Below are 27,033 nucleotides of genomic sequence, written 5' to 3'. Positions count from 1 at the left end.
TTGGCTTCTTTCCTTTGTTTCTCACTTCTCTAGCTTGTTAGTAATAGGCAATCAATTGTATTAATATCCCTATGCTGAGTCTGTTTTGCCTGTGACAATAATTGTTGAGGGATCTCCCTGTCCTTATGTCAACCACTGAGCCCTTTTCATTGTATTTTCTCCCCCTTTCCCTTTGAGGAGCGGGAGGGAGCAAGCAGTTGTGGTGGAGCTCAGATGCCCAGCTGTGTAAAACCACCACAACACATCTGCAGTTCTGTGTCTAGTACTGGGCTCCCCAGTACAGGAGAGATTAGGATATACTGGAATGAGTCCAGCAGAAGGCCACAAAAATGATGAAGGGAATGAAGCATCTCTCCTGTGATGAAAGGCTGAAAGAACTGGGACTGTTCAGCCTGGAGAAGAGAAGGCTCAGGGCGTGTGTAAATACCTGATGGGAAAGAATGAGAAAGAGGGAGCCAGACTCTTAGTGGTGCCCACTGACAGGTAAAGAGGAAGTGGCAAAAATTAAAAACCATGAAATTCCATCTGAACACAAGGAAACACTTTTCTCCTGTGGGGCGGCCAAAAATCAGCAAAGGTTGCTCAGAGAGGATGAGGAGCCTCTGTCTTTGGTTAGAGACAACCAAACCCTGAGTGGACATGGTCCAGGGCAACTTGCACTAGCTGACCTTGTTTGAGCAGAAGCCTGGACCAGGTGATCTCAGGAGGTCGTTTCCTGCCTCAGATCTTCTGTCCAAGGCGGAGTTCCTTCCTAGCAGTGGGACTCTGGGTGAAAGTAATTTCAGTAACCCCTTTTGCTAGGTAACGGTTCATCAGCAAGAAAGAGGGATATCTGGAAAAGGCTCTTTACTAAGAGGGTGGGCAGGCACTGGAACAGGCTCTCGAGGGAAGTGGTCACAGCACCAAACTTGACAGAATTCAAGAAGCGTTTGGACAACGCGCTCAGACATAGATAGGGTTTGATTTTGGGGTCATTCTGCATGGAGCCAGGAGTTGGACTCGATAATCCTTGTGGGTCCCTTCCAACTCAGGATATTCTGTGATTCTATGATTCTGTGGGGTGATCAGCTTGGTGGATGGTGTAAGAGCAGTTCATTCTGCTTAGCCTGACTTTAGTAAGGTATTTGACACTGTGTCTCTTAACATCCTCATAAACAAACTGACTAATCATAGAATGGCTTGGGTTGGAAGGGACCTCAGAGACCAGCTAACTTCAATCCCTCTGCCAGAGCCAGGGATGGCACCCACTAGACCAGGCTGGCCAAGGCTGCATCCAGCCTGGCCTTGAACACCTCCAGGGATGGGGCATCCACAACTTCTCTTGGCAACCTGTTCCAGTGCCTCACTGCCCTTACAGAAAAATTTTCCTCCTGATGTCTAGTCTAAATCTACCCCCTTTTAGTTTAAGACCATTCCCCTTGTCCTATCATTATCTACCTGAGTAAAGAGACCTACTCCATCCTTTTCGGAAAACCTCTTTAAGTATCGAAAGGTCACAATGAGGTCCCCCTGGAGCCTTCTCTTCTGAGGCTGAACAGCCCCAGCTCTCTCAGTCTTTCTTCATAGGAGATGTGCTCCAGCCCTCTGAGCATCTTTGTGGCCCTCCTCTGGACTCATGCTTATAGGTCCACTTCCTTCTGGTGGTGCTGGGAGCACCAAACCTAGACGCAGTACTCCAGGTGGGGCCTCATAAGGGCGGAGCAGAGGGGGACAATCACCTCCCTCCCCTGCTGCCCACCCCTCTGTTGATGCAGCCCAGGACGCGGTTGGCCTGCTGGGCTGCGAGCTCCCACTGCTGGCTTATGTCAAGCCTTTTGTCCACCAGAATCCCCAAGTCCTTCTCTGCAGGGCTGCTCTCAATGAGTTCTTCTCTCAGTCTGTGCTCATGTCCGGGATTGCCCCAGCCCAGGTGCAGCACCCTGCACTTGGACTTGTTGAACTTCATTAGGTTCATGTGGGCCCAATTCTCCAGCCTGTCCAGGTCCCTTTGAAAGGCATCTCTTCCTTCTTTGGTATCAACTGCACCACTCAGCTCGGTGTCATCTGCACACCTGCTGAGGGTGCACTCAATCCCATCATCTATATTGTTGATGAAGATATCGAAAAGCACCGGTCCCAAGACAGACCCCTGAGGTACACCGCTCGTCACTGGTCTCCACCTGGGCATAGGGCCATTGACCACCATAAATCTCTTGTTAGCCTGTTGCTCCAGCCTGTCAAGGTTTCTCTGGACGAGAGCATGGCCTTCTGGTCTGCCAGCCACTCCTCCCATTTTTGTATCATCTGCCAATGTGCTGAGGATGCACATGGTCCGGGTCATTAATGACATGTTGAGCAGTACTGTCCCCTGGGGAAAATTGTTATTTTGCACAACCCTTACCAGCTCACTGCCCGCTAATCTATCTAACCTTGTCCTATCAAGGAGGTGATCCAGAACACCCAGCATGGCCTCAACAGGGGCAAATCATGCCTGACCAATATGGCGGCCTTTTATGGTGGTCAATGGCCCTATGCCCAGGTGGGGACCGGTGACGAGCGGTGTACCTCAGGGGTCTGTCTTGGGACCGGTGCTTTTCGGTATCTTCATCAAAGATGTAGACGATGGGATTGAGAGCACCCTCAGCAGGTGTGCAGATGACACCGAGCTGAGTGGTGCAGTTGATACCAAAGAAGGAAGGGATGTCTTTCAAAGGGACCCGGACAGGCTGGAGAAGTGGGCCCTCATGAACCTAATGAGGTTCAACAAGTCCAAGTGCAGGGTGCTGCCCCTGGGCTGGGGCAATCCCGGACATGAGCACAGACTGAGAGAAGAACTCCTTGAGAGTTAAGGCCTTCAGACACTGTGAGGAGAACCCACAAAGTCTTTGAAGACACAAAATCCTCCAGAGTAATAGAGGCTATAACATATGGGAATGAACATTTTGGAAAGCTGAGGTTGGAAAGGAGCCCTGGAGGTCCCCAGGAAAGCCTGCTGCTGAAAGCAGCCCCAGCAAGGCCGTCAGACCACATGTCCCTGGCGATTCCTGCAGCCAGGTCTTGAGAAGCTGAAAGGATGCAGGTGGCGCAACCTCTCAGGGCAACCTGCTCCCTTCTGGAGATTCCCCACGAACAGAAAGGTTTCCCTTTCTCTCCAGTGTGAACTTGGCTTCTTTCAGTGTAGGTGGGCACACACTTTTCAGATCGCAGTGCACTGCTGTGAAGAGCCTGGTTCCGCCTTGTCAACGTGGAGGTCATAGCTCAGCCACAGGGGCCGCTCTGGGCCCTTACGCTGGCACCTTTCCACTGAGGGTGGGCAGAAGAGCCACCTCCTTACTACTCAAGCAGGGTCACCTGGAGCAGGCTGTGCAGGAGCAACCCACAGATTCACCTGCTGCTTCCACTTGTGGAAAAACTGTGTTTTGCTTGAAGGGCAGTCTGCTGCTGGATTGCTGCAGGACTCCCAGAAGGCTGGGGGTCCAGAGCTTTCCTCTGCCCACAGAGACCGAGCAGAGGCGTGTAGGTCAACAAAGGGCCTCACTCCCCTGCAATGGCTTTTCCAAAACAGACAGTGATTCCCCTAAAGAGAAGAGCCATCCCCAGGGATGGGGCTGTCAGCATGGCCGTGTTTATGGCAGCTGAGCTGTGTGCAGGTCTTGAGGACCTGCCACCAACGTGTGGGGTCAGAGGGCTTGTGCACCACTGGGCCGGTGCTGGGAAGGAGGAGTCTGGGAGAGCAGCATGGAGACGTGCTCTGTTGTGGCATTTATGCTACACCAAGTCAGCACTCAGACCCGGAAATTTCCTCCCCTGCTGAGTCAGTGGCGGAAACCATTCCCTAGTGTGGGTTGTTCTGTTAGTTTAAAAAACACTCCCCTGAATGTCACCCAGATGTTTATTGGAGGTAACAGAAGTCAAGCCGCAGAGCTCGCCGCAGCACTGTTCTGAAGCTGGCGCGAGGTGCGGCCGTAGGGCCGGCCGGGTGCTGCCCTGTACTCAGCCGGGTTGGCTCCCCAGAAGTGCCGGATGTGGGAGCCTGCTGGGAGGTGGTGTTGGAGGGCCCCCGAATGGCATCTTCTCCGGATGCTGGGTCACGTCCCACAGGCCTCCTTCCGGGTGCTGAAGGGCTGTGGTCAGCGGTCGAGTTGTGTGGGCTGGACTGCCGGTGCGGGGACCTGCTCCGGTCCCTCTCTCTGGCCACGTCCCTGCGGCGACGGGTGGAAGAGACGACGACGTATTCCTGGTAGTCATCGTCCGCTCGCACCGAGTGCAGGAGCCGGTGGAAGGGCCGCCTGCAGATGGGGCACGTGGCTTTCCTCTCGGCCCACTGCTGGATGCACTCCAAGCAGAAGCGGTGCAAGCAGAAGGCCACGTAGGCTGCTTTCTCGATGTCATTCATACAGATGGGACACAGGAGGTCTTCTGCTGCCTCCAACGGCCTGGCCTGCTGCTGCTGGCTGGCGCCGGCAGTCACGTCTAAGGCGCACTCCTCCATAGCTTTCTGGGCACCCGCTGCCATGTCCTGCCCCGACATCTTTGCCACGTGTCGACCTTGTCTGGTGCTAGGAGGGGAAAAAGAAAGGGAGCCTCAGCTGAGGGAGAGGGTAGGAAAGGGCCTCCCAAAGGGGCTCCCTGTGGCTTGAGAAGCAGCAGCAGTCCTGTGGGACAGCCAGCCTCAGGGGCTACCCTCCAGCCCTGCCTTCCCCCGTCAGCTCTGGGGCTCTGGGGAAGAGCCGGGGTGTCCATGACCCCTGATCTCCACGTGCTCTCTCCCTGAGGCCCTGTATGACTGGGGTGAACTGAGGTACCTGACGAAGGCGCTCAGGGACGGTGGAGAAACTCTCCAGGAATCTTCAGCGCTGCCAAAGACCTTGGCCCCCTCCTGGGACAGCCGCCGTGTGGGACCCACACGCAGCACCCTGCAGCTGTCAGCGTGGAGAGGAGCGCTGCAAGAGGCTGCCTTTGCTCTGCGCCCAGAGCCGCTGCTCTCCAAAAGCCACAGCTCGAAGCACAAGCCACGGTCCTGCAGGAGCTGTCACGCCTCGCGTGTGCACCCGCAGGAGCTCCTGGACAAAAGGCACGGGGACAGAGCCTACAGCTGCTGAAAAGCACTGAGGTCACGGGCAGTCACAGTCGCTGCTTGGCGACATCACAGGGGTCTCTGGGGCTGCCCAGCGAGGAAGACCCGTGTTCCCAAGGGGGAAGCTTGAAAGCTTCCACCAACAAGAAGCAAGTTGCCTTTGATTCAAATGGGATTGTGATAAGTGGGACGGTGTTGGTAATATTGAACAGAGAGAGGTATGATGACAATAAGCCTGAAAGGAATGTGAGAACTGCATCAGCTGTGTAAATTCAAAGCTCCTTAAAACAAACAACAACAACAACAAAAAGATAACCCACACAATGGGAAATCGTCAAATAGTTACGAGAACAATATTTTTGAAATTGATGTCAGTAAGTTTATGTGAAGAAAGGAAGGATGAAGAATTCTGAAATACAATCTTATTTAAAAAAAATAAAATTCTCTCCAATTCAAGAGAGATTGTTGTCTAACTCCTTTCAGCAAAATAAAAGCAAACAATAATTTTGGTTACTACTTTTGAGTTGCTTTTTTTTCCAACAAAAGCTTAATCAACCACTGTTCTGCATAGGAACACATTAGTAGGTTCAACAGTACGTAACAGATTCTATTAGTCGGAAAAGACAACAATTCAACTTGCAGTTTGGATAGGTGAAAATTTAGAGAATCTAAACTGCGTCACAGAATGAAACGAAGCATTCACCCACCACACACATCCAGCAAGATAGCTCTAAGTATACTCTGACACCACCTTTATGGGCCACATTTTCATAGGATGTCAAAATTGATCTCTTCTAGAGTTGGGAGCATTCTGGAGTTGTCAGCCAACCTGGAATACTAACAAATTTAAACTTGCTGAAACATTATGACTATATTTGAAGAAAATAATTTATTTTGCTGCACATTTTTAGTGGGAAAGAAATACTACGATTCTGCATGATGATATTTGACATGCGCCTTACTTTTTTTTTTTTTTTAACCAGTCAAATATGAAGAAATCATTGTATGTCTGGCAAAGTTTGTGAGCTCTTACGTTGGGTTTATGTGGCAAGGTTTCTAGGGGGCTGCAGGGGTGTACGCCATGAGCAGAGCCCAGCAGCTGCCACATCAGATCGGAGCCAGTTCCAGCCAGCTCGAAAAAGGACCCGCTGCTGGCCAGAGCCAAGCCAGTGAACGGCGCTGGATGCGTCATTGTGAGAAAGGGAGAAAGTGCTGCCCAAGAACAACTGGGAGAGAGGAGTGAGAAAATGCGAGAAAAACAGCCAAGCAGACACCAAGGTCAGAAGTTCCCCTGCGGCCTGGTGGAGCAGGCTGTCCCCCTGCAGCCCATGGGTCCCACACGGAGCAGATCTCCACGCTGCAGCCCGTGGAGGAGCCCCCGGTGGAGCAGGTGGAGGTGGCCTGGAGGAGGCTGCGGCCCATGGAGAGCCCCCGCAGGAGCAGGCCCCGGGCCGGAGCTGCAGCCCGTGGAGAGGAGCCCACGCAGGAGCAGGGGGTCTGGGGGGGCTGCCGCCCACCCGTGGGGGACCTGTGCTGGAGCAGTTTGCTCCTGGGGAATGGACCCCGTGGTACGGAGCCGTGTGGGAGCAGTGCTTGAAGAGCTGCTGCCTGTGGGCAGCCCCCGCAGGCTCAGTTCGGGAAGGACGGCATCCCGTGGGAGGGACCCCACGGGGAGCAGGGGCAGAGAGGGACCGTGAAGGAGCGGCGGAGATGAAGTGTTAGGGACTGACCGCAGCCCCCGTTCCCCATTCCCCTGCACTGTTTAGGAGGAGAAGGTGGAAGAGGACGGATGGGGGGAAGGTTTTTTTGGCTTCTTTCCTTTGTTTCTCACTTCTCTAGCTTGTTAGTAATAGGCAATCAATTGTATTAATATCCCTATGCTGAGTCTGTTTTGCCTGTGACAATAATTGTTGAGGGATCTCCCTGTCCTTATGTCAACCACTGAGCCCTTTTCATTGTATTTTCTCCCCCTTTCCCTTTGAGGAGCGGGAGGGAGCAAGCAGTTGTGGTGGAGCTCAGATGCCCAGCTGTGTAAAACCACCACAACACATCTGCAGTTCTGTGTCTAGTACTGGGCTCCCCAGTACAGGAGAGATTAGGATATACTGGAATGAGTCCAGCAGAAGGCCACAAAAATGATGAAGGGAATGAAGCATCTCTCCTGTGATGAAAGGCTGAAAGAACTGGGACTGTTCAGCCTGGAGAAGAGAAGGCTCAGGGCGTGTGTAAATACCTGATGGGAAAGAATGAGAAAGAGGGAGCCAGACTCTTAGTGGTGCCCACTGACAGGTAAAGAGGAAGTGGCAAAAATTAAAAACCATGAAATTCCATCTGAACACAAGGAAACACTTTTCTCCTGTGGGGCGGCCAAAAATCAGCAAAGGTTGCTCAGAGAGGATGAGGAGCCTCTGTCTTTGGTTAGAGACAACCAAACCCTGAGTGGACATGGTCCAGGGCAACTTGCACTAGCTGACCTTGTTTGAGCAGAAGCCTGGACCAGGTGATCTCAGGAGGTCGTTTCCTGCCTCAGATCTTCTGTCCAAGGCGGAGTTCCTTCCTAGCAGTGGGACTCTGGGTGAAAGTAATTTCAGTAACCCCTTTTGCTAGGTAACGGTTCATCAGCAAGAAAGAGGGATATCTGGAAAAGGCTCTTTACTAAGAGGGTGGGCAGGCACTGGAACAGGCTCTCGAGGGAAGTGGTCACAGCACCAAACTTGACAGAATTCAAGAAGCGTTTGGACAACGCGCTCAGACATAGATAGGGTTTGATTTTGGGGTCATTCTGCATGGAGCCAGGAGTTGGACTCGATAATCCTTGTGGGTCCCTTCCAACTCAGGATATTCTGTGATTCTATGATTCTGTGGGGTGATCAGCTTGGTGGATGGTGTAAGAGCAGTTCATTCTGCTTAGCCTGACTTTAGTAAGGTATTTGACACTGTGTCTCTTAACATCCTCATAAACAAACTGACTAATCATAGAATGGCTTGGGTTGGAAGGGACCTCAGAGACCAGCTAACTTCAATCCCTCTGCCAGAGCCAGGGATGGCACCCACTAGACCAGGCTGGCCAAGGCTGCATCCAGCCTGGCCTTGAACACCTCCAGGGATGGGGCATCCACAACTTCTCTTGGCAACCTGTTCCAGTGCCTCACTGCCCTTACAGAAAAATTTTCCTCCTGATGTCTAGTCTAAATCTACCCCCTTTTAGTTTAAGACCATTCCCCTTGTCCTATCATTATCTACCTGAGTAAAGAGACCTACTCCATCCTTTTCGGAAAACCTCTTTAAGTATCGAAAGGTCACAATGAGGTCCCCCTGGAGCCTTCTCTTCTGAGGCTGAACAGCCCCAGCTCTCTCAGTCTTTCTTCATAGGAGATGTGCTCCAGCCCTCTGAGCATCTTTGTAGCCCTCCTCTGGACTCATGCTTATAGGTCCACTTCCTTCTGGTGGTGCTGGGAGCACCAAACCTAGACGCAGTACTCCAGGTGGGGCCTCATAAGGGCGGAGCAGAGGGGGACAATCACCTCCCTCCCCTGCTGCCCACCCCTCTGTTGATGCAGCCCAGGACGCGGTTGGCCTGCTGGGCTGCGAGCTCCCACTGCTGGCTTATGTCAAGCCTTTTGTCCACCAGAATCCCCAAGTCCTTCTCTGCAGGGCTGCTCTCAATGAGTTCTTCTCTCAGTCTGTGCTCATGTCCGGGATTGCCCCAGCCCAGGTGCAGCACCCTGCACTTGGACTTGTTGAACTTCATTAGGTTCATGTGGGCCCAATTCTCCAGCCTGTCCAGGTCCCTTTGAAAGGCATCTCTTCCTTCTTTGGTATCAACTGCACCACTCAGCTCGGTGTCATCTGCACACCTGCTGAGGGTGCACTCAATCCCATCATCTATATTGTTGATGAAGATATCGAAAAGCACCGGTCCCAAGACAGACCCCTGAGGTACACCGCTCGTCACTGGTCTCCACCTGGGCATAGGGCCATTGACCACCATAAATCTCTTGTTAGCCTGTTGCTCCAGCCTGTCAAGGTTTCTCTGGACGAGAGCATGGCCTTCTGGTCTGCCAGCCACTCCTCCCATTTTTGTATCATCTGCCAATGTGCTGAGGATGCACATGGTCCGGGTCATTAATGACATGTTGAGCAGTACTGTCCCCTGGGGAAAATTGTTATTTTGCACAACCCTTACCAGCTCACTGCCCGCTAATCTATCTAACCTTGTCCTATCAAGGAGGTGATCCAGAACACCCAGCATGGCCTCAACAGGGGCAAATCATGCCTGACCAATATGGCGGCCTTTTATGGTGGTCAATGGCCCTATGCCCAGGTGGGGACCGGTGACGAGCGGTGTACCTCAGGGGTCTGTCTTGGGACCGGTGCTTTTCGGTATCTTCATCAAAGATGTAGACGATGGGATTGAGAGCACCCTCAGCAGGTGTGCAGATGACACCGAGCTGAGTGGTGCAGTTGATACCAAAGAAGGAAGGGATGTCTTTCAAAGGGACCCGGACAGGCTGGAGAAGTGGGCCCTCATGAACCTAATGAGGTTCAACAAGTCCAAGTGCAGGGTGCTGCCCCTGGGCTGGGGCAATCCCGGACATGAGCACAGACTGAGAGAAGAACTCCTTGAGAGTTAAGGCCTTCAGACACTGTGAGGAGAACCCACAAAGTCTTTGAAGACACAAAATCCTCCAGAGTAATAGAGGCTATAACATATGGGAATGAACATTTTGGAAAGCTGAGGTTGGAAAGGAGCCCTGGAGGTCCCCAGGAAAGCCTGCTGCTGAAAGCAGCCCCAGCAAGGCCGTCAGACCACATGTCCCTGGCGATTCCTGCAGCCAGGTCTTGAGAAGCTGAAAGGATGCAGGTGGCGCAACCTCTCAGGGCAACCTGCTCCCTTCTGGAGATTCCCCACGAACAGAAAGGTTTCCCTTTCTCTCCAGTGTGAACTTGGCTTCTTTCAGTGTAGGTGGGCACACACTTTTCAGATCGCAGTGCACTGCTGTGAAGAGCCTGGTTCCGCCTTGTCAACGTGGAGGTCATAGCTCAGCCACAGGGGCCGCTCTGGGCCCTTACGCTGGCACCTTTCCACTGAGGGTGGGCAGAAGAGCCACCTCCTTACTACTCAAGCAGGGTCACCTGGAGCAGGCTGTGCAGGAGCAACCCACAGATTCACCTGCTGCTTCCACTTGTGGAAAAACTGTGTTTTGCTTGAAGGGCAGTCTGCTGCTGGATTGCTGCAGGACTCCCAGAAGGCTGGGGGTCCAGAGCTTTCCTCTGCCCACAGAGACCGAGCAGAGGCGTGTAGGTCAACAAAGGGCCTCACTCCCCTGCAATGGCTTTTCCAAAACAGACAGTGATTCCCCTAAAGAGAAGAGCCATCCCCAGGGATGGGGCTGTCAGCATGGCCGTGTTTATGGCAGCTGAGCTCTGTGCAGGTCTTGAGGACCTGCCACCAACGTGTGGGGTCAGAGGGCTTGTGCACCACTGGGCCGGTGCTGGGAAGGAGGAGTCTGGGAGAGCAGCATGGAGACGTGCTCTGTTGTGGCATTTATGCTACACCAAGTCAGCACTCAGACCCGGAAATTTCCTCCCCTGCTGAGTCAGTGGCGGAAACCATTCCCTAGTGTGGGTTGTTCTGTTAGTTTAAAAAACACTCCCCTGAATGTCACCCAGATGTTTATTGGAGGTAACAGAAGTCAAGCCGCAGAGCTCGCCGCAGCACTGTTCTGAAGCTGGCGCGAGGTGCGGCCGTAGGGCCGGCCGGGTGCTGCCCTGTACTCAGCCGGGTTGGCTCCCCAGAAGTGCCGGATGTGGGAGCCTGCTGGGAGGTGGTGTTGGAGGGCCCCCGAATGGCATCTTCTCCGGATGCTGGGTCACGTCCCACAGGCCTCCTTCCGGGTGCTGAAGGGCTGTGGTCAGCGGTCGAGTTGTGTGGGCTGGACTGCCGGTGCGGGGACCTGCTCCGGTCCCTCTCTCTGGCCACGTCCCTGCGGCGACGGGTGGAAGAGACGACGACGTATTCCTGGTAGTCATCGTCCGCTCGCACCGAGTGCAGGAGCCGGTGGAAGGGCCGCCTGCAGATGGGGCACGTGGCTTTCCTCTCGGCCCACTGCTGGATGCACTCCAAGCAGAAGCGGTGCAAGCAGAAGGCCACGTAGGCTGCTTTCTCGATGTCATTCATACAGATGGGACACAGGAGGTCTTCTGCTGCCTCCAACGGCCTGGCCTGCTGCTGCTGGCTGGCGCCGGCAGTCACGTCTAAGGCGCACTCCTCCATAGCTTTCTGGGCACCCGCTGCCATGTCCTGCCCCGACATCTTTGCCACGTGTCGACCTTGTCTGGTGCTAGGAGGGGAAAAAGAAAGGGAGCCTCAGCTGAGGGAGAGGGTAGGAAAGGGCCTCCCAAAGGGGCTCCCTGTGGCTTGAGAAGCAGCAGCAGTCCTGTGGGACAGCCAGCCTCAGGGGCTACCCTCCAGCCCTGCCTTCCCCCGTCAGCTCTGGGGCTCTGGGGAAGAGCCGGGGTGTCCATGACCCCTGATCTCCACGTGCTCTCTCCCTGAGGCCCTGTATGACTGGGGTGAACTGAGGTACCTGACGAAGGCGCTCAGGGACGGTGGAGAAACTCTCCAGGAATCTTCAGCGCTGCCAAAGACCTTGGCCCCCTCCTGGGACAGCCGCCGTGTGGGACCCACACGCAGCACCCTGCAGCTGTCAGCGTGGAGAGGAGCGCTGCAAGAGGCTGCCTTTGCTCTGCGCCCAGAGCCGCTGCTCTCCAAAAGCCACAGCTCGAAGCACAAGCCACGGTCCTGCAGGAGCTGTCACGCCTCGCATGTGCACCCGCAGGAGCTCCTGGACAAAAGGCATGGGGACAGAGCCTACAGCTGCTGAAAAGCACTGAGGTCACGGGCAGTCACAGTCGCTGCTTGGCGACATCACAGGGGTCTCTGGGGCTGCCCAGCGAGGAAGACCCGTGTTCCCAAGGGGGAAGCTTGAAAGCTTCCACCAACAAGAAGCAAGTTGCCTTTGATTCAAATGGGATTGTGATAAGTGGGACGGTGTTGGTAATATTGAACAGAGAGAGGTATGATGACAATAAGCCTGAAAGGAATGTGAGAACTGCATCAGCTGTGTAAATTCAAAGCTCCTTAAAACAAACAACAACAACAACAAAAAGATAACCCACACAATGGGAAATCGTCAAATAGTTACGAGAACAATATTTTTGAAATTGATGTCAGTAAGTTTATGTGAAGAAAGGAAGGATGAAGAATTCTGAAATACAATCTTATTTAAAAAAAATAAAATTCTCTCCAATTCAAGAGAGATTGTTGTCTAACTCCTTTCAGCAAAATAAAAGCAAACAATAATTTTGGTTACTACTTTTGAGTTGCTTTTTTTTCAACAAAAGCTTAATCAACCACTGTTCTGCATAGGAACACATTAGTAGGTTCAACAGTACGTAACAGATTCTATTAGTCGGAAAAGACAACAATTCAACTTGCAGTTTGGATAGGTGAAAATTTAGAGAATCTAAACTGCGTCACAGAATGAAACGAAGCATTCACCCACCACACACATCCAGCAAGATAGCTCTAAGTATACTCTGACACCACCTTTATGGGCCACATTTTCATAGGATGTCAAAATTGATCTCTTCTAGAGTTGGGAGCATTCTGGAGTTGTCAGCCAACCTGGAATACTAACAAATTTAAACTTGCTGAAACATTATGACTATATTTGAAGAAAATAATTTATTTTGCTGCACATTTTTAGTGGGAAAGAAATACTACGATTCTGCATGATGATATTTGACATGCGCCTTACTTTTTTTTTTTTTTAACCAGTCAAATATGAAGAAATCATTGTATGTCTGGCAAAGTTTGTGAGCTCTTACGTTGGGTTTATGTGGCAAGGTTTCTAGGGGGCTGCAGGGGTGTACGCCATGAGCAGAGCCCAGCAGCTGCCACATCAGATCGGAGCCAGTTCCAGCCAGCTCGAAAAAGGACCCGCTGCTGGCCAGAGCCAAGCCAGTGAACGGCGCTGGATGCGTCATTGTGAGAAAGGGAGAAAGTGCTGCCCAAGAACAACTGGGAGAGAGGAGTGAGAAAATGCGAGAAAAACAGCCAAGCAGACACCAAGGTCAGAAGTTCCCCTGCGGCCTGGTGGAGCAGGCTGTCCCCCTGCAGCCCATGGGTCCCACACGGAGCAGATCTCCACGCTGCAGCCCGTGGAGGAGCCCCCGGTGGAGCAGGTGGAGGTGGCCTGGAGGAGGCTGCGGCCCATGGAGAGCCCCCGCAGGAGCAGGCCCCGGGCCGGAGCTGCAGCCCGTGGAGAGGAGCCCACGCAGGAGCAGGGGGTCTGGGGGGAGCTGCCGCCCACCCGTGGGGGACCTGTGCTGGAGCAGTTTGCTCCTGGGGAATGGACCCCGTGGTACGGAGCCGTGTGGGAGCAGTGCTTGAAGAGCTGCTGCCTGTGGGCAGCCCCCGCAGGCTCAGTTCGGGAAGGACGGCATCCCGTGGGAGGGACCCCACGGGGAGCAGGGGCAGAGAGGGACCGTGAAGGAGCGGCGGAGATGAAGTGTTAGGGACTGACCGCAGCCCCCGTTCCCCATTCCCCTGCACTGTTTAGGAGGAGAAGGTGGAAGAGGACGGATGGGGGGAAGGTTTTTTTGGCTTCTTTCCTTTGTTTCTCACTTCTCTAGCTTGTTAGTAATAGGCAATCAATTGTATTAATATCCCTATGCTGAGTCTGTTTTGCCTGTGACAATAATTGTTGAGGGATCTCCCTGTCCTTATGTCAACCACTGAGCCCTTTTCATTGTATTTTCTCCCCCTTTCCCTTTGAGGAGCGGGAGGGAGCAAGCAGTTGTGGTGGAGCTCAGATGCCCAGCTGTGTAAAACCACCACAACACATCTGCAGTTCTGTGTCTAGTACTGGGCTCCCCAGTACAGGAGAGATTAGGATATACTGGAATGAGTCCAGCAGAAGGCCACAAAAATGATGAAGGGAATGAAGCATCTCTCCTGTGATGAAAGGCTGAAAGAACTGGGACTGTTCAGCCTGGAGAAGAGAAGGCTCAGGGCGTGTGTAAATACCTGATGGGAAAGAATGAGAAAGAGGGAGCCAGACTCTTAGTGGTGCCCACTGACAGGTAAAGAGGAAGTGGCAAAAATTAAAAACCATGAAATTCCATCTGAACACAAGGAAACACTTTTCTCCTGTGGGGCGGCCAAAAATCAGCAAAGGTTGCTCAGAGAGGATGAGGAGCCTCTGTCTTTGGTTAGAGACAACCAAACCCTGAGTGGACATGGTCCAGGGCAACTTGCACTAGCTGACCTTGTTTGAGCAGAAGCCTGGACCAGGTGATCTCAGGAGGTCGTTTCCTGCCTCAGATCTTCTGTCCAAGGCGGAGTTCCTTCCTAGCAGTGGGACTCTGGGTGAAAGTAATTTCAGTAACCCCTTTTGCTAGGTAACGGTTCATCAGCAAGAAAGAGGGATATCTGGAAAAGGCTCTTTACTAAGAGGGTGGGCAGGCACTGGAACAGGCTCTCGAGGGAAGTGGTCACAGCACCAAACTTGACAGAATTCAAGAAGCGTTTGGACAACGCGCTCAGACATAGATAGGGTTTGATTTTGGGGTCATTCTGCATGGAGCCAGGAGTTGGACTCGATAATCCTTGTGGGTCCCTTCCAACTCAGGATATTCTGTGATTCTATGATTCTGTGGGGTGATCAGCTTGGTGGATGGTGTAAGAGCAGTTCATTCTGCTTAGCCTGACTTTAGTAAGGTATTTGACACTGTGTCTCTTAACATCCTCATAAACAAACTGACTAATCATAGAATGGCTTGGGTTGGAAGGGACCTCAGAGACCAGCTAACTTCAATCCCTCTGCCAGAGCCAGGGATGGCACCCACTAGACCAGGCTGGCCAAGGCTGCATCCAGCCTGGCCTTGAACACCTCCAGGGATGGGGCATCCACAACTTCTCTTGGCAACCTGTTCCAGTGCCTCACTGCCCTTACAGAAAAATTTTCCTCCTGATGTCTAGTCTAAATCTACCCCCTTTTAGTTTAAGACCATTCCCCTTGTCCTATCATTATCTACCTGAGTAAAGAGACCTACTCCATCCTTTTCGGAAAACCTCTTTAAGTATCGAAAGGTCACAATGAGGTCCCCCTGGAGCCTTCTCTTCTGAGGCTGAACAGCCCCAGCTCTCTCAGTCTTTCTTCATAGGAGATGTGCTCCAGCCCTCTGAGCATCTTTGTAGCCCTCCTCTGGACTCATGCTTATAGGTCCACTTCCTTCTGGTGGTGCTGGGAGCACCAAACCTAGACGCAGTACTCCAGGTGGGGCCTCATAAGGGCGGAGCAGAGGGGGACAATCACCTCCCTCCCCTGCTGCCCACCCCTCTGTTGATGCAGCCCAGGACGCGGTTGGCCTGCTGGGCTGCGAGCTCCCACTGCTGGCTTATGTCAAGCCTTTTGTCCACCAGAATCCCCAAGTCCTTCTCTGCAGGGCTGCTCTCAATGAGTTCTTCTCTCAGTCTGTGCTCATGTCCGGGATTGCCCCAGCCCAGGTGCAGCACCCTGCACTTGGACTTGTTGAACTTCATTAGGTTCATGTGGGCCCAATTCTCCAGCCTGTCCAGGTCCCTTTGAAAGGCATCTCTTCCTTCTTTGGTATCAACTGCACCACTCAGCTCGGTGTCATCTGCACACCTGCTGAGGGTGCACTCAATCCCATCATCTATATTGTTGATGAAGATATCGAAAAGCACCGGTCCCAAGACAGACCCCTGAGGTACACCGCTCGTCACTGGTCTCCACCTGGGCATAGGGCCATTGACCACCATAAATCTCTTGTTAGCCTGTTGCTCCAGCCTGTCAAGGTTTCTCTGGACGAGAGCATGGCCTTCTGGTCTGCCAGCCACTCCTCCCATTTTTGTATCATCTGCCAATGTGCTGAGGATGCACATGGTCCGGGTCATTAATGACATGTTGAGCAGTACTGTCCCCTGGGGAAAATTGTTATTTTGCACAACCCTTACCAGCTCACTGCCCGCTAATCTATCTAACCTTGTCCTATCAAGGAGGTGATCCAGAACACCCAGCATGGCCTCAACAGGGGCAAATCATGCCTGACCAATATGGCGGCCTTTTATGGTGGTCAATGGCCCTATGCCCAGGTGGAGACCGGTGACGAGCGGTGTACCTCAGGGGTCTGTCTTGGGACCGGTGCTTTTCGGTATCTTCATCAAAGATGTAGACGATGGGATTGAGAGCACCCTCAGCAGGTGTGCAGATGACACCGAGCTGAGTGGTGCAGTTGATACCAAAGAAGGAAGGGATGTCTTTCAAAGGGACCCGGACAGGCTGGAGAAGTGGGCCCTCATGAACCTAATGAGGTTCAACAAGTCCAAGTGCAGGGTGCTGCCCCTGGGCTGGGGCAATCCCGGACATGAGCACAGACTGAGAGAAGAACTCCTTGAGAGTTAAGGCCTTCAGACACTGTGAGGAGAACCCACAAAGTCTTTGAAGACACAAAATCCTCCAGAGTAATAGAGGCTATAACATATGGGAATGAACATTTTGGAAAGCTGAGGTTGGAAAGGAGCCCTGGAGGTCCCCAGGAAAGCCTGCTGCTGAAAGCAGCCCCAGCAAGGCCGTCAGACCACATGTCCCTGGCGATTCCTGCAGCCAGGTCTTGAGAAGCTGAAAGGATGCAGGTGGCGCAACCTCTCAGGGCAACCTGCTCCCTTCTGGAGATTCCCCACGAACAGAAAGGTTTCCCTTTCTCTCCAGTGTGAACTTGGCTTCTTTCAGTGTAGGTGGGCACACACTTTTCAGATCGCAGTGCACTGCTGTGAAGAGCCTGGTTCCGCCTTGTCAACGTGGAGGTCATAGCTCAGCCACAGGGGCCGCTCTGGGCCCTTACGCTGGCACCTTTCCACTGAGGGTGGGCAGAAGAGCCACCTCCTTACTACTCAAGCAGGGTCACCTGGAGCAGGCTGTGCAGGAGCAACCCACAGATTCACCTGCTGCTTCCACTTGTGGAAAAACTGTGTTTTGCTTGAAGGGCAGTCTGCTGCTGGATTGCTGCAGGACTCCCAGAAGGCTGGGGGTCCAGAGCTTTCCTCTGCCCACAGAGACCGAGCAGAGGCGTGTAGGTCAACAAAGGGCCTCACTCCCCTGCAATGGCTTTTCCAAAACAGACAGTGATTCCCCTAAAGAGAAGAGCCATCCCCAGGGATGGGGCTGTCAGCATGGCCGTGTTTATGGCAGCTGAGCTGTGTGCAGGTCTTGAGGACCTGCCACCAACGTGTGGGGTCAGAGGGCTTGTGCACCACTGGGCCGGTGCTGGGAAGGAGGAGTCTGGGAGAGCAGCATGGAGACGTGCTCTGTTGTGGCATTTATGCTACACCAAGTCAGCACTCAGACCCGGAAATTTCCTCCCCTGCTGAGTCAGTGGCGGAAACCATTCCCTAGTGTGGGTTGTTCTGTTAGTTTAAAAAACACTCCCCTGAATGTCACCCAGATGTTTATTGGAGGTAACAGAAGTCAAGCCGCAGAGCTCGCCGCAGCACTGTTCTGAAGCTGGCGCGAGGTGCGGCCGTAGGGCCGGCCGGGTGCTGCCCTGTACTCAGCCGGGTTGGCTCCCCAGAAGTGCCGGATGTGGGAGCCTGCTGGGAGGTGGTGTTGGAGGGCCCCCGAATGGCATCTTCTCCGGATGCTGGGTCACGTCCCACAGGCCTCCTTCCGGGTGCTGAAGGGCTGTGGTCAGCGGTCGAGTTGTGTGGGCTGGACTGCCGGTGCGGGGACCTGCTCCGGTCCCTCTCTCTGGCCACGTCCCTGCGGCGACGGGTGGAAGAGACGACGACGTATTCCTGGAAGTCATCGTCCGCTCGCACCGAGTGCAGGAGCCGGTGGAAGGGCCGCCTGCAGATGGGGCACGTGGCTTTCCTCTCGGCCCACTGCTGGATGCACTCCAAGCAGAAGCGGTGCAAGCAGAAGGCCACGTAGGCTGCTTTCTCGATGTCATTCATACAGATGGGACACAGGAGGTCTTCTGCTGCCTCCAACGGCCTGGCCTGCTGCTGCTGGCTGGCGCCGGCAGTCACGTCTAAGGCGCACTCCTCCATAGCTTTCTGGGCACCCGCTGCCATGTCCTGCCCCGACATCTTTGCCACGTGTCGACCTTGTCTGGTGCTAGGAGGGGAAAAAGAAAGGGAGCCTCAGCTGAGGGAGAGGGTAGGAAAGGGCCTCCCAAAGGGGCTCCCTGTGGCTTGAGAAGCAGCAGCAGTCCTGTGGGACAGCCAGCCTCAGGGGCTACCCTCCAGCCCTGCCTTCCCCCGTCAGCTCTGGGGCTCTGGGGAAGAGCCGGGGTGTCCATGACCCCTGATCTCCACGTGCTCTCTCCCTGAGGCCCTGTATGACTGGGGTGAACTGAGGTACCTGACGAAGGCGCTCAGGGACGGTGGAGAAACTCTCCAGGAATCTTCAGCGCTGCCAAAGACCTTGGCCCCCTCCTGGGACAGCCGCCGTGTGGGACCCACACGCAGCACCCTGCAGCTGTCAGCGTGGAGAGGAGCGCTGCAAGAGGCTGCCTTTGCTCTGCGCCCAGAGCCGCTGCTCTCCAAAAGCCACAGCTCGAAGCACAAGCCACGGTCCTGCAGGAGCTGTCACGCCTCGCATGTGCACCCGCAGGAGCTCCTGGACAAAAGGCATGGGGACAGAGCCTACAGCTGCTGAAAAGCACTGAGGTCACGGGCAGTCACAGTCGCTGCTTGGCGACATCACAGGGGTCTCTGGGGCTGCCCAGCGAGGAAGACCCATGTTCCCAAGGGGGAAGCTTGAAAGCTTCCACCAACAAGAAGCAAGTTGCCTTTGATTCAAATGGGATTGTGATAAGTGGGACGGTGTTGGTAATATTGAACAGAGAGAGGTATGATGACAATAAGCCTGAAAGGAATGTGAGAACTGCATCAGCTGTGTAAATTCAAAGCTCCTTAAAACAAACAACAACAACAACAAAAAGATAACCCACACAATGGGAAATCGTCAAATAGTTACGAGAACAATATTTTTGAAATTGATGTCAGTAAGTTTATGTGAAGAAAGGAAGGATGAAGAATTCTGAAATACAATCTTATTTAAAAAAAATAAAATTCTCTCCAATTCAAGAGAGATTGTTGTCTAACTCCTTTCAGCAAAATAAAAGCAAACAATAATTTTGGTTACTACTTTTGAGTTGCTTTTTTTTCAACAAAAGCTTAATCAACCACTGTTCTGCATAGGAACACATTAGTAGGTTCAACAGTACGTAACAGATTCTATTAGTCGGAAAAGACAACAATTCAACTTGCAGTTTGGATAGGTGAAAATTTAGAGAATCTAAACTGCGTCACAGAATGAAACGAAGCATTCACCCACCACACACATCCAGCAAGATAGCTCTAAGTATACTCTGACACCACCTTTATGGGCCACATTTTCATAGGATGTCAAAATTGATCTCTTCTAGAGTTGGGAGCATTCTGGAGTTGTCAGCCAACCTGGAATACTAACAAATTTAAACTTGCTGAAACATTATGACTATATTTGAAGAAAATAATTTATTTTGCTGCACATTTTTAGTGGGAAAGAAATACTACGATTCTGCATGATGATATTTGACATGCGCCTTACTTTTTTTTTTTTTTAACCAGTCAAATATGAAGAAATCATTGTATGTCTGGCAAAGTTTGTGAGCTCTTACGTTGGGTTTATGTGGCAAGGTTTCTAGGGGGCTGCAGGGGTGTACGCCATGAGCAGAGCCCAGCAGCTGCCACATCAGATCGGAGCCAGTTCCAGCCAGCTCGAAAAAGGACCCGCTGCTGGCCAGAGCCAAGCCAGTGAACGGCGCTGGATGCGTCATTGTGAGAAAGGGAGAAAGTGCTGCCCAAGAACAACTGGGAGAGAGGAGTGAGAAAATGCGAGAAAAACAGCCAAGCAGACACCAAGGTCAGAAGTTCCCCTGCGGCCTGGTGGAGCAGGCTGTCCCCCTGCAGCCCATGGGTCCCACACGGAGCAGATCTCCACGCTGCAGCCCGTGGAGGAGCCCCCGGTGGAGCAGGTGGAGGTGGCCTGGAGGAGGCTGCGGCCCATGGAGAGCCCCCGCAGGAGCAGGCCCCGGGCCGGAGCTGCAGCCCGTGGAGAGGAGCCCACGCAGGAGCAGGGGGTCTGGGGGGAGCTGCCGCCCACCCGTGGGGGACCTGTGCTGGAGCAGTTTGCTCCTGGGGAATGGACCCCGTGGTACGGAGCCGTGTGGGAGCAGTGCTTGAAGAGCTGCTGCCTGTGGGCAGCCCCCGCAGGCTCAGTTCGGGAAGGACGGCATCCCGTGGGAGGGACCCCACGGGGAGCAGGGGCAGAGAGGGACCGTGAAGGAGCGGCGGAGATGAAGTGTTAGGGACTGACCGCAGCCCCCGTTCCCCATTCCCCTGCACTGTTTAGGAGGAGAAGGTGGAAGAGGACGGATGGGGGGAAGGTTTTTTTGGCTTCTTTCCTTTGTTTCTCACTTCTCTAGCTTGTTAGTAATAGGCAATCAATTGTATTAATATCCCTATGCTGAGTCTGTTTTGCCTGTGACAATAATTGTTGAGGGATCTCCCTGTCCTTATGTCAACCACTGAGCCCTTTTCATTGTATTTTCTCCCCCTTTCCCTTTGAGGAGCGGGAGGGAGCAAGCAGTTGTGGTGGAGCTCAGATGCCCAGCTGTGTAAAACCACCACAACACATCTGCAGTTCTGTGTCTAGTACTGGGCTCCCCAGTACAGGAGAGATTAGGATATACTGGAATGAGTCCAGCAGAAGGCCACAAAAATGATGAAGGGAATGAAGCATCTCTCCTGTGATGAAAGGCTGAAAGAACTGGGACTGTTCAGCCTGGAGAAGAGAAGGCTCAGGGCGTGTGTAAATACCTGATGGGAAAGAATGAGAAAGAGGGAGCCAGACTCTTAGTGGTGCCCACTGACAGGTAAAGAGGAAGTGGCAAAAATTAAAAACCATGAAATTCCATCTGAACACAAGGAAACACTTTTCTCCTGTGGGGCGGCCAAAAATCAGCAAAGGTTGCTCAGAGAGGATGAGGAGCCTCTGTCTTTGGTTAGAGACAACCAAACCCTGAGTGGACATGGTCCAGGGCAACTTGCACTAGCTGACCTTGTTTGAGCAGAAGCCTGGACCAGGTGATCTCAGGAGGTCGTTTCCTGCCTCAGATCTTCTGTCCAAGGCGGAGTTCCTTCCTAGCAGTGGGACTCTGGGTGAAAGTAATTTCAGTAACCCCTTTTGCTAGGTAACGGTTCATCAGCAAGAAAGAGGGATATCTGGAAAAGGCTCTTTACTAAGAGGGTGGGCAGGCACTGGAACAGGCTCTCGAGGGAAGTGGTCACAGCACCAAACTTGACAGAATTCAAGAAGCGTTTGGACAACGCGCTCAGACATAGATAGGGTTTGATTTTGGGGTCATTCTGCATGGAGCCAGGAGTTGGACTCGATAATCCTTGTGGGTCCCTTCCAACTCAGGATATTCTGTGATTCTATGATTCTGTGGGGTGATCAGCTTGGTGGATGGTGTAAGAGCAGTTCATTCTGCTTAGCCTGACTTTAGTAAGGTATTTGACACTGTGTCTCTTAACATCCTCATAAACAAACTGACTAATCATAGAATGGCTTGGGTTGGAAGGGACCTCAGAGACCAGCTAACTTCAATCCCTCTGCCAGAGCCAGGGATGGCACCCACTAGACCAGGCTGGCCAAGGCTGCATCCAGCCTGGCCTTGAACACCTCCAGGGATGGGGCATCCACAACTTCTCTTGGCAACCTGTTCCAGTGCCTCACTGCCCTTACAGAAAAATTTTCCTCCTGATGTCTAGTCTAAATCTACCCCCTTTTAGTTTAAGACCATTCCCCTTGTCCTATCATTATCTACCTGAGTAAAGAGACCTACTCCATCCTTTTCGGAAAACCTCTTTAAGTATCGAAAGGTCACAATGAGGTCCCCCTGGAGCCTTCTCTTCTGAGGCTGAACAGCCCCAGCTCTCTCAGTCTTTCTTCATAGGAGATGTGCTCCAGCCCTCTGAGCATCTTTGTAGCCCTCCTCTGGACTCATGCTTATAGGTCCACTTCCTTCTGGTGGTGCTGGGAGCACCAAACCTAGACGCAGTACTCCAGGTGGGGCCTCATAAGGGCGGAGCAGAGGGGGACAATCACCTCCCTCCCCTGCTGCCCACCCCTCTGTTGATGCAGCCCAGGACGCGGTTGGCCTGCTGGGCTGCGAGCTCCCACTGCTGGCTTATGTCAAGCCTTTTGTCCACCAGAATCCCCAAGTCCTTCTCTGCAGGGCTGCTCTCAATGAGTTCTTCTCTCAGTCTGTGCTCATGTCCGGGATTGCCCCAGCCCAGGTGCAGCACCCTGCACTTGGACTTGTTGAACTTCATTAGGTTCATGTGGGCCCAATTCTCCAGCCTGTCCAGGTCCCTTTGAAAGGCATCTCTTCCTTCTTTGGTATCAACTGCACCACTCAGCTCGGTGTCATCTGCACACCTGCTGAGGGTGCACTCAATCCCATCATCTATATTGTTGATGAAGATATCGAAAAGCACCGGTCCCAAGACAGACCCCTGAGGTACACCGCTCGTCACTGGTCTCCACCTGGGCATAGGGCCATTGACCACCATAAATCTCTTGTTAGCCTGTTGCTCCAGCCTGTCAAGGTTTCTCTGGACGAGAGCATGGCCTTCTGGTCTGCCAGCCACTCCTCCCATTTTTGTATCATCTGCCAATGTGCTGAGGATGCACATGGTCCGGGTCATTAATGACATGTTGAGCAGTACTGTCCCCTGGGGAAAATTGTTATTTTGCACAACCCTTACCAGCTCACTGCCCGCTAATCTATCTAACCTTGTCCTATCAAGGAGGTGATCCAGAACACCCAGCATGGCCTCAACAGGGGCAAATCATGCCTGACCAATATGGCGGCCTTTTATGGTGGTCAATGGCCCTATGCCCAGGTGGGGACCGGTGACGAGCGGTGTACCTCAGGGGTCTGTCTTGGGACCGGTGCTTTTCGGTATCTTCATCAAAGATGTAGACGATGGGATTGAGAGCACCCTCAGCAGGTGTGCAGATGACACCGAGCTGAGTGGTGCAGTTGATACCAAAGAAGGAAGGGATGTCTTTCAAAGGGACCCGGACAGGCTGGAGAAGTGGGCCCTCATGAACCTAATGAGGTTCAACAAGTCCAAGTGCAGGGTGCTGCCCCTGGGCTGGGGCAATCCCGGACATGAGCACAGACTGAGAGAAGAACTCCTTGAGAGTTAAGGCCTTCAGACACTGTGAGGAGAACCCACAAAGTCTTTGAAGACACAAAATCCTCCAGAGTAATAGAGGCTATAACATATGGGAATGAACATTTTGGAAAGCTGAGGTTGGAAAGGAGCCCTGGAGGTCCCCAGGAAAGCCTGCTGCTGAAAGCAGCCCCAGCAAGGACGTCAGACCACATGTCCCTGGCGATTCCTGCAGCCAGGTCTTGAGAAGCTGAAAGGATGCAGGTGGCGCAACCTCTCAGGGCAACCTGCTCCCTTCTGGAGATTCCCCACGAACAGAAAGGTTTCCCTTTCTCTCCAGTGTGAACTTGGCTTCTTTCAGTGTAGGTGGGCACACACTTTTCAGATCGCAGTGCACTGCTGTGAAGAGCCTGGTTCCGCCTTGTCAACGTGGAGGTCATAGCTCAGCCACAGGGGCCGCTCTGGGCCCTTACGCTGGCACCTTTCCACTGAGGGTGGGCAGAAGAGCCACCTCCTTACTACTCAAGCAGGGTCACCTGGAGCAGGCTGTGCAGGAGCAACCCACAGATTCACCTGCTGCTTCCACTTGTGGAAAAACTGTGTTTTGCTTGAAGGGCAGTCTGCTGCTGGATTGCTGCAGGACTCCCAGAAGGCTGGGGGTCCAGAGCTTTCCTCTGCCCACAGAGACCGAGCAGAGGCGTGTAGGTCAACAAAGGGCCTCACTCCCCTGCAATGGCTTTTCCAAAACAGACAGTGATTCCCCTAAAGAGAAGAGCCATCCCCAGGGATGGGGCTGTCAGCATGGCCGTGTTTATGGCAGCTGAGCTCTGTGCAGGTCTTGAGGACCTGCCACCAACGTGTGGGGTCAGAGGGCTTGTGCACCACTGGGCCGGTGCTGGGAAGGAGGAGTCTGGGAGAGCAGCATGGAGACGTGCTCTGTTGTGGCATTTATGCTACACCAAGTCAGCACTCAGACCCGGAAATTTCCTCCCCTGCTGAGTCAGTGGCGGAAACCATTCCCTAGTGTGGGTTGTTCTGTTAGTTTAAAAAACACTCCCCTGAATGTCACCCAGATGTTTATTGGAGGTAACAGAAGTCAAGCCGCAGAGCTCGCCGCAGCACTGTTCTGAAGCTGGCGCGAGGTGCGGCCGTAGGGCCGGCCGGGTGCTGCCCTGTACTCAGCCGGGTTGGCTCCCCAGAAGTGCCGGATGTGGGAGCCTGCTGGGAGGTGGTGTTGGAGGGCCCCCGAATGGCATCTTCTCCGGATGCTGGGTCACGTCCCACAGGCCTCCTTCCGGGTGCTGAAGGGCTGTGGTCAGCGGTCGAGTTGTGTGGGCTGGACTGCCAGTGCGGGGACCTGCTCCGGTCCCTCTCTCTGGCCACGTCCCTGCGGCGACGGGTGGAAGAGACGATGACGTATTCCTGGTAGTCATCGTCCGCTCGCACCGAGTGCAGGAGCCGGTGGAAGGGCCGCCTGCAGATGGGGCACGTGGCTTTCCTCTCGGCCCACTGCTGGATGCACTCCAAGCAGAAGCGGTGCAAGCAGAAGGCCACGTAGGCTGCTTTCTCGATGTCATTCATACAGATGGGACACAGGAGGTCTTCTGCTGCCTCCAACGGCCTGGCCTGCTGCTGCTGGCTGGCGCCGGCAGTCACGTCTAAGGCGCACTCCTCCATAGCTTTCTGGGCACCCGCTGCCATGTCCTGCCCCGACATCTTTGCCACGTGTCGACCTTGTCTGGTGCTAGGAGGGGAAAAAGAAAGGGAGCCTCAGCTGAGGGAGAGGGTAGGAAAGGGCCTCCCAAAGGGGCTCCCTGTGGCTTGAGAAGCAGCAGCAGTCCTGTGGGACAGCCAGCCTCAGGGGCTACCCTCCAGCCCTGCCTTCCCCCGTCAGCTCTGGGGCTCTGGGGAAGAGCCGGGGTGTCCATGACCCCTGATCTCCACGTGCTCTCTCCCTGAGGCCCTGTATGACTGGGGTGAACTGAGGTACCTGACGAAGGCGCTCAGGGACGGTGGAGAAACTCTCCAGGAATCTTCAGCGCTGCCAAAGACCTTGGCCCCCTCCTGGGACAGCCGCCGTGTGGGACCCACACGCAGCACCCTGCAGCTGTCAGCGTGGAGAGGAGCGCTGCAAGAGGCTGCCTTTGCTCTGCGCCCAGAGCCGCTGCTCTCCAAAAGCCACAGCTCGAAGCACAAGCCACGGTCCTGCAGGAGCTGTCACGCCTCGCATGTGCACCCGCAGGAGCTCCTGGACAAAAGGCATGGGGACAGAGCCTACAGCTGCTGAAAAGCACTGAGGTCACGGGCAGTCACAGTCGCTGCTTGGCGACATCACAGGGGTCTCTGGGGCTGCCCAGCGAGGAAGACCCATGTTCCCAAGGGGGAAGCTTGAAAGCTTCCACCAACAAGAAGCAAGTTGCCTTTGATTCAAATGGGATTGTGATAAGTGGGACGGTGTTGGTAATATTGAACAGAGAGAGGTATGATGACAATAAGCCTGAAAGGAATGTGAGAACTGCATCAGCTGTGTAAATTCAAAGCTCCTTAAAACAAACAACAACAACAACAAAAAGATAACCCACACAATGGGAAATCGTCAAATAGTTACGAGAACAATATTTTTGAAATTGATGTCAGTAAGTTTATGTGAAGAAAGGAAGGATGAAGAATTCTGAAATACAATCTTATTTAAAAAAAATAAAATTCTCTCCAATTCAAGAGAGATTGTTGTCTAACTCCTTTCAGCAAAATAAAAGCAAACAATAATTTTGGTTACTACTTTTGAGTTGCTTTTTTTTCAACAAAAGCTTAATCAACCACTGTTCTGCATAGGAACACATTAGTAGGTTCAACAGTACGTAACAGATTCTATTAGTCGGAAAAGACAACAATTCAACTTGCAGTTTGGATAGGTGAAAATTTAGAGAATCTAAACTGCGTCACAGAATGAAACGAAGCATTCACCCACCACACACATCCAGCAAGATAGCTCTAAGTATACTCTGACACCACCTTTATGGGCCACATTTTCATAGGATGTCAAAATTGATCTCTTCTAGAGTTGGGAGCATTCTGGAGTTGTCAGCCAACCTGGAATACTAACAAATTTAAACTTGCTGAAACATTATGACTATATTTGAAGAAAATAATTTATTTTGCTGCACATTTTTAGTGGGAAAGAAATACTACGATTCTGCATGATGATATTTGACATGCGCCTTACTTTTTTTTTTTTTTAACCAGTCAAATATGAAGAAATCATTGTATGTCTGGCAAAGTTTGTGAGCTCTTACGTTGGGTTTATGTGGCAAGGTTTCTAGGGGGCTGCAGGGGTGTACGCCATGAGCAGAGCCCAGCAGCTGCCACATCAGATCGGAGCCAGTTCCAGCCAGCTCGAAAAAGGACCCGCTGCTGGCCAGAGCCAAGCCAGTGAACGGCGCTGGATGCGTCATTGTGAGAAAGGGAGAAAGTGCTGCCCAAGAACAACTGGGAGAGAGGAGTGAGAAAATGCGAGAAAAACAGCCAAGCAGACACCAAGGTCAGAAGTTCCCCTGCGGCCTGGTGGAGCAGGCTGTCCCCCTGCAGCCCATGGGTCCCACACGGAGCAGATCTCCACGCTGCAGCCCGTGGAGGAGCCCCCGGTGGAGCAGGTGGA

The 27,033-nt window shown here is 53.0% G+C and overlaps 4 protein-coding genes across 4 annotated transcripts; all 4 read right to left on the bottom strand.

Moving 5' to 3' along the window:
• Nucleotides 1-3,853: 3,853 nt before the first annotated feature.
• LOC136789001 (E3 ubiquitin-protein ligase Topors-like) lies at nt 3,854-5,005 on the bottom strand. Its single transcript, XM_066988233.1, has 2 exons — nt 4,785-5,005; nt 3,854-4,538 (listed from the first exon to the last, which is right to left on the bottom strand). Exon 2 carries the CDS (start codon nt 4,508-4,510, stop codon nt 3,872-3,874), a length of 639 nt encoding a protein of 212 aa, XP_066844334.1. The 5' UTR covers nt 4,511-4,538; nt 4,785-5,005; the 3' UTR covers nt 3,854-3,871.
• Nucleotides 5,006-10,715: 5,710 nt separating this feature from the next.
• Nucleotides 10,716-11,867, bottom strand: LOC136788963 (E3 ubiquitin-protein ligase Topors-like). The gene is made up of 2 exons (XM_066988155.1): nt 11,647-11,867; nt 10,716-11,400 (listed from the first exon to the last, which is right to left on the bottom strand). Exon 2 carries the CDS (start codon nt 11,370-11,372, stop codon nt 10,734-10,736), a length of 639 nt encoding a protein of 212 aa, XP_066844256.1. The 5' UTR covers nt 11,373-11,400; nt 11,647-11,867; the 3' UTR covers nt 10,716-10,733.
• A 5,709-nt stretch (nt 11,868-17,576) lies between these two features.
• On the bottom strand, nt 17,577-18,728 carry LOC136788964 (E3 ubiquitin-protein ligase Topors-like). Its single transcript, XM_066988156.1, has 2 exons — nt 18,508-18,728; nt 17,577-18,261 (listed from the first exon to the last, which is right to left on the bottom strand). Exon 2 carries the CDS (start codon nt 18,231-18,233, stop codon nt 17,595-17,597), a length of 639 nt encoding a protein of 212 aa, XP_066844257.1. The 5' UTR covers nt 18,234-18,261; nt 18,508-18,728; the 3' UTR covers nt 17,577-17,594.
• Nucleotides 18,729-24,437: 5,709 nt separating this feature from the next.
• On the bottom strand, nt 24,438-25,589 carry LOC136788962 (E3 ubiquitin-protein ligase Topors-like). The gene is made up of 2 exons (XM_066988154.1): nt 25,369-25,589; nt 24,438-25,122 (listed from the first exon to the last, which is right to left on the bottom strand). The coding sequence occupies exon 2, from the start codon at nt 25,092-25,094 to the stop codon at nt 24,456-24,458; it is 639 nt and encodes a 212-aa protein (XP_066844255.1). The 5' UTR covers nt 25,095-25,122; nt 25,369-25,589; the 3' UTR covers nt 24,438-24,455.
• Between the last annotated feature and the right edge of the window lie 1,444 nt (nt 25,590-27,033).

The sequence above is a fragment of the Anser cygnoides genome, chromosome Z (genome assembly GCF_040182565.1).
Source record: "Anser cygnoides isolate HZ-2024a breed goose chromosome Z, Taihu_goose_T2T_genome, whole genome shotgun sequence".
Taxonomy (NCBI): Eukaryota; Metazoa; Chordata; class Aves; order Anseriformes; family Anatidae; genus Anser; species Anser cygnoides.
This window is presented reverse-complemented; position numbering and strand designations above follow the sequence as displayed.